Source organism: Mustelus asterias, unplaced genomic scaffold, assembly GCF_964213995.1.
Source record: "Mustelus asterias unplaced genomic scaffold, sMusAst1.hap1.1 HAP1_SCAFFOLD_130, whole genome shotgun sequence".
Classification (NCBI taxonomy): domain Eukaryota; kingdom Metazoa; phylum Chordata; class Chondrichthyes; order Carcharhiniformes; family Triakidae; genus Mustelus; species Mustelus asterias.
Window position 1 is genome coordinate 598,254 of NW_027590164.1, and position 6,808 is coordinate 605,061.

General features: G+C 49.2%; 1 protein-coding gene across 1 annotated transcript in view; it reads right to left on the reverse strand.

The window, feature by feature from the left end:
- Nucleotides 1–6,656, reverse strand: part of LOC144484869 (uncharacterized) — an 80,910-nt gene extending 74,254 nt beyond the window's left edge. Inside the window, 3 exon segments of the mRNA XM_078203230.1 lie at nucleotides 3,502–3,815; nucleotides 3,817–4,775; nucleotides 6,535–6,656. Of these exon segments, the coding sequence (XP_078059356.1) occupies nucleotides 3,502–3,815; nucleotides 3,817–4,425 (923 nt within the window). The 5' untranslated portion in view covers nucleotides 4,426–4,775; nucleotides 6,535–6,656.
- Nucleotides 6,657–6,808: the final 152 nt, after the last annotated feature.

Here is a 6,808-nt window from a genome sequence, read left to right on the forward strand (position 1 = left end):
ACAATCCCAAAGGTATGTCAAAGCTCCCAGAATTCACTTTAATTCGCCTCAGTAATCCAGCTATTCTCCAGACTCCAAGATTTCATGAGGATCCTTCTATTAGCTTTCGGCTAAACAACTCTCCAACTTTCCTTTGAGATTTCAAAATTGACTCAAAACATGGACTCCTCAATTCAAGCATGGGCTTCACTGCCTTCTTGTTGGGGGATTTAAACATTGGGAACATCCATGGTTCCTAATGACCTCCTCGGCTCCCGGACCCACAGCTGGTTCACAGCTCCTGGACCCACAGCTGGTTCACAGCTCCCGGTCCCACAGCTGGTTCACAGTTCCCGCTCCCACAGCTGGTTCACAGCTCCCGCTCCCACAGCTGGTTCACAGCTCCCGCTCCCACCGCTGGTTCACAGCTCCCGCTCCCACCGCTGGTTCACAGCTCCCGGTCCCACAGCTGGTTCACAGCTCCTGCTCCCACAGCTGGTTCACAGCTCCTGGTCCAACAGCTGGTTCACAGCTCCCGGACTCACAGCTGGTTCACAGCTCCTGCTCCCACAGCTGGTTCACAGCTCCCGCTCCCACCGCTGGTTCACAGCTCCCGCTCCCACCGCTGGTTCACAGCTCCCGGTCCCACAGCTGGTTCACAGCTCCTGCTCCCACAGCTGGTTCACAGCTCCTGGTCCAACAGCTGGTTCACAGCTCCCAGACTCACAGCTGGTTCACAGCTCCCGCTCCCACAGCTGGTTCACAGCTCCCGCTCCCACAGCTGGTTCACAGCTCCCGCTCCCACCGCTGGTTCACAGCTCCCGCTCCCACCGCTGGTTCCCAGCTCCCGGTCCCACAGCTGGTTCACAGCTCCCGGTCCCACAGCTGGTTCACAGCTCCTGGTCCCACAGCTGGTTCACAGCTCCTGCTCCCACAGCTGGTTCACAGCTCCCGGACTCACAGCTGGTTCACAGCTCCCGCTCCCACAGCTGGTTCACAGCTCCCGCTCCCACAGCTGGTTCACAGCTCCCGCTCCCACAGCTGGTTCACAGCTCCCGCTCCCACAGCTGGTTCACAGCTCCCGCTCCCACAGCTGGTTCACAGCTCCCGCTCCCACAGCTGGTTCACAGCTCCCGCTCCCACAGCTGGTTCACAGCTCCCGGTCCCACAGCTGGTTCACAGCTCCCGCTCCCACAGCTGGTTCACAGCTCCCGCTCCCACAGCTGGTTCACAGCTCCCGCTCCCACAGCTGGTTCACAGCTCCCGCTCCCACAGCTGGTTCACAGCTCCCGCTCCCACAGCTGGTTCACAGCTCCCGCTCCCACAGCTGGTTCACAGCTCCTGCTCCCACAGCTGGTTCACAGCTCCTGGTCCAACAGCTGGTTCACAGCTCCCGGACTCACAGCTGGTTCACAGCTCCTGGTCCCACAGCTGGTTCACAGCTCCTGGTCCAACAGCTGGTTCACAGCTCCCGGTCCCACAGCTGGTTCACAGCTCCCGGTCCCACAGCTCCCGCTCCCACAGCTGGTTCACAGCTCCTGGTCCAACAGCTGGTTCACAGCTCCCGGTCCCACAGCTGGTTCACAGCTCCCGCTCCCACAGCTGGTTCACAGCTCCCAATCCCACAGCTGGTTCACAGCTCCCAATCCCACAGCTGGTTCACAGCTCCCGCTCCCACAGCTCCCAAGCTAACTGCAGACTGCCTGCTTTCTGTGAGAAACACCCAGAATTCCAACCAAGACCACCCTGAATCACTTATCCCCATGGTAACAGACGAGTTGAGATGTCCAAAAGATGTTTAAATTAATTAACTTTTAGTTTCAGAACCAAACCTTTTTTCTTGAGGTCTGCGTGAAGAATTCCCCTCTCTAACAAAGACAGGAAAAAAATTGTCAGACCTGATGTCTCCACTAAAAGAGCCCAGCTGCCCTGGTTCTTGTTCTTACCCTTCCAGCTTTGACTTCTCAAACCAACATGGGCCACACCTTGTGACTGCAAATTCCCTCAGGGTGTTTTTATCAGATTCTCAACCCAGGTTTTCCAGTTGTTACATTTTTTTTTAAATCCAAAATTAATATTTCTGAAACACATGAATTATTAAACTAGATCTTCACAACATATTCCCTGGAAGAAATGAAAATGTATCACAATAATATCCCATTTAGAATATTACAATGTAAAACATACTGGATATCTTAACAGCAGCCATGATCTAATCGAATGGTGGGGCAGGCTCGAAGGGCCAAATGGCCTCCTCCTGTTCCTAAGTCCAATGTTTTCCTATGTTTAACTATCTTATAACCTGCAACAGACATAATAATCCCTCCATTGTCCACTTCACAGTCACAAGTCCAGCTTGATAACAGCACACTGCTGGGTTCCATGTCCAGGAATCTCAGTCCACTGAAGATTGAAAATATTATTGGTTTCAGTGTTTTCTGAAAGTTTTCTTCTTTCAATAATTATAGTACTTTTTAATAATTATAGTTTCTTCTGCAAGAGAAGAGTCCTCATTGCTGTTCAGTTGTGGATTTCCAATTCTGAAAACAGTCTGTTCAGAATTCATCTTTTGAACTTTACTTTCTTCCATGTTTGTAGTTCCTCCATTGTTTAAATCCAGAGAGAATATTCCAGTCAATTCCACATTGAAATGTCTTCTTCTTGCTCTGTTGTAGCTGGAACTTCATTTTTAATTTCATTTCCCAGAATCAAACATTCTGGATTCTCTTTTGGAGAGAGCAAGTTCATAGCGGCTTCTTTCTGTGCCAACAACTCGTTCCTTCATTGGACAAAATCTTATTTAGCCATTTTAAGAATGTTGTTAAAATGCTTTTTATGTTAAGCAAAAAGGTCTGATATTCTTGTTTGGAGCATTTTGGATCTTGGGCTTCAGAAATCGGGGAATTGAGAACAAAAGCAGGGAAGTTATTCTGATAGTTTCTAAAGCTCTGGTGAGGCCACAACAGAACACTGAGCCCAGTTCTGGTCACCACACTTTAGGAAGGATGTGAGGGTCCTTGAGAAAGTCGAGAGGAGATTTACCACAATGGTTCCAGAGATGAGGAAGATGACGCGAATGTGGAACTTGCTACCAGTGAGTGGTTGAGGTGAACAGCATGAATACATTGAAGAGGAAGCTAGATACATACATGAGGGAGAAAGGAATAGAAGGAAATGCTGATGGGGGGAGATGAAGAGGGGTGGGTGGAGGCTCATATGGAGCATAAATACTGACACAGACCAATTGAGCCGACTGGCCTGGCCCTGTGCTGTAGACTCAATGGAACAGAGACAATTGTATTTATTTTAGATCTACCTAGTGTTTGTGGATCATCTCAGTAAAATGTGCACTCCCAAATTCAAACAGCATCGACCCACTGGCAGCAAAGCCGTGAGGTCGGTCAGTCCAGCAGAAAGAAACCCTCCGACCCTCTCACTTCAGCAACTGTCAGAATGAACAAGGTTTAGTCCTGGGTGTGATTAACAGCAGCAATAACAACAGAACCCAACTCCTGTAATCACTTGTGAATTCGCTGGTGTCTCAGCAAGTGGGACGACCGTTTAAATCTATTCCCACACTCGGAGCAGCTGAATGGTCTCTCCCCAGTGTGAACTCGCTGGTGTGTGAGCAGATTGGAGATCTGAGTGAATCCCTTCCCACAGTCAGAGCAAGTGAATGGCCTCTCCCCAGTGTGAACTCGCTGGTGTGCCAACAGGGTGGATGAATGACTGAAACCCTTCCTGCACACAGAGCAGGTGAAGGGTGTCTCCCCAGTGTGAACTCGCTGGTGTATTAGCAGTTGGGATGATGTTCTAAATCTCTTCACGCAGTTGAACGCAGCTGAACGGTCTGTCCTCAGTGTGAATGCGCTGGTGGCCCATCAGAGTCTGAGAGCTTTTGAAGCTACGCCCACAGTCTGAGCATTTAAACGGTCTCTCATTCGTGTGAGTGACACGGTGTGTCTGCAGGGTGGATGAATGACTGAATCCCTTCCCACACACACAGCAGGTGAACGGCCTCTCTCCAGAGTGAACTCGCCGGTGCCTCCACAGGGTGGAACGATCACTGAATCCTTTCCCACAGTCTGAGCAGGCGAAAGGCCTCTCCCCGGTGTGAACTCGCTGGTGGGTCAGCAGGCTGGATAACTGAGTGAATCCTTTCCCACACACGGAGCAGGTGAACGGCCTCTCCCCAGAGTGAACTCGCTGGTGTCTCAGCAGGGTGGTTGATATACTGAATCCCTTCCCACACACAGAGCAGGTGAACGGCCTCTCCCCAGTGTGAACTCGCTGGTGTCTCAGCAGGGTGGTTGATATACTGAATCCCTTCCTACACACTGAGCAGGTGAATGGCCTGTCCCCAGTATGAACTCGTCGATGTGTGTCCAGTGCAGATGGGCACTGGAATCCCTTCCCACAGTCCCCACACTTCCATGGTCTCTCCATGGTGCCAGTGTCCTTTTGATAATGAGTTGATTCCACATCCAAGTACAGAACACGTGTACAGTTTCTCCTCGCTGTGAATGGGGTGATGTTTTTCAGGCTGTGTTACTGGTTGAAGCTCTTTCCACAGTCAGTTCACTGGAACACTCTCACTCAGGTGTGTGGGGTCTCCATTCTTGTCCAGTCACACTGATGTTTGAAATCTTTTCCCACAGACAGAATAAACAAACATTTCTTCTCATACATTCAAACGGCAATTATATTCAGGTCCTGATGAATCCAGTGACTTTGTAACATCTTGTTGTGACGTTTGGTGTGAGATTTCAGTCTGTAAATTCTCTCCTTCTAATATCCTGTTTATAGAAGTTATCAGTGTAAGTATAGAACTGAAATTCAAAACAGACAATTCTAGTTTCCATGGAATATTCTTTGCTTTCTCATTCCCTAAGGTTGTAAATCTCCATCCCACACACTCTCCCCCCCATTGTCATACTGCTGTACCTAATACACACCCTCCCAATTCTCCTGAAGGTGCTGATTCAGGCTGATTGTCAGACCCATGCTCCTGTCCAGTACAAAGAGACCTGAAAATCTTCATGCAGGCTGCTAGCCAATGTCCACATTACTAAACATATTATTTGATCAGCAATAGAAAGGAGATGTAAGGAACAATTTTATTCACGAGTGGTTACGACCTGACCTCACTGCTTCTGTGCATGGTGGAATCAGAAATGATCAATGATTTGAAAAATAAATCAGATAGGTGTGAAGGAATTAAAAAGGGAACAGAGTTATGGAGGGGAAATGGGACTGAGTGGATTGGTGTACAGAGAGTCAGCATGGACTTCTTCCAACTATCACTGGAATATATACAAAATTTCAGGCAATGTAGTGGAAGACATGCCCTGTCTACATCAACGGTGACAAAGTGGAAATGATGGAGAGCTTCAGGTTTCTAGGTGTTCAGATCACAACAACCTGTCCTGGTCCCTCGAAACTGCTGCTTTAGTAAAGAAAGCCCACCAACGCCTCGACTTTCTCAGGAGGCTAAGGAAACTCGACATGTCGACATGTCAGCTACGACTCTCACCAATTTTTACAGGGACACCACAGAAAGCATCCCATCCAGTTGTATCACAGCTTGGTGTTGCTGCTGCTCTGACCAAGAGTGCAAAAAACTAGAAGGGGTGTGAATGTGGCCCAGTCCATCACGCAAATCAGCCTCTTATCCATTGACACTGTCTACATTTCCTATTGCCTCAGAAAAGCAGCCAGCATAATCAAGGAACCCACGTATCCTGGACATTCTCTTTTCTATCTTCTTCCGTCGGGAAAAAGATACAAAAGTCTGAGGTCACAAACCAACCGACTCAAGAACAGCTTCTTCCCTGCTGCTGCCACCAGACTTTTACAAACAAAGAACAAAGAAAATTACAGCACAGGAACAGGCCCTTTGACCTTTCAAGCCTGCACCGACCATGCTGCCCGACTTAACTAAAACCCCCTACCCTTCCGGGGACCATATCCCTCTATTCCCATCCTATTCATGTATTTGTCAAGACGCCCCTTAAAAGTCACCATCATATCTGCTTCCACTATCTCCCCCGGCAGCGAGTTCCAGGCATCCACCACCCTCTGTGTAAAAAACCTGTCTCGTACATCTCCTTTAAACCTTACCCCTCACACATTAAACCTGTGCCCCCCAGTAATTGACTCTTCCATCCTGGGAAAAAGCTTCTGACTATCCACTCTGTCCATGCCCCTCAATAATCTTGTAAACTTCTGTCAGGTCTCCCCTCAACCTCCGTCGTTCCAGTGAGAACAAACCAAGTTTCTCCAACCTCTCCTCATAGTTAATGCCCTCCACACCAGGCAACATCCTGGTAAATCTTTTCTGTACCCTCTCCAAAGCCTCCTCCTTTTGAATGGACCGACCTCAAATTAAGCTGATCTTTCTCTTCACCCTTTCTGTAACTGTAACACTATCTTCTGCACTCTCTCCTTTCCTACTCCCCTATGTACTCTATGAACAGTATGCTTTGTCTGTACACCGCGCAAGAAACAATACTTTTCACTGTATCCCAATACATGTGACAATAAATCAAATCAAACCCATTGCTGCATTTCCTTCCTGAAGCCACATTTGTCCAGTGGGGCCTGGCCCCGGGAGAAAGCGCTGCAGCTGCCGTTGTGTTGGGTGTTGAGGCGGTGCCGCTAGTTCCTTATTGGGGGTGTTGAAGCCTCCACTGGGTGTGTGGAGCCTCCCCTCCCACCCACTGCCCCAAACGCTGCCTCCGCTTATCCGCCTCCTTCCCGCCTGAAGATCAGACAAACAAGCGCCTGTCCCTGGACATAAGCCGCACTGCGCATGCCCAACGTCACAATG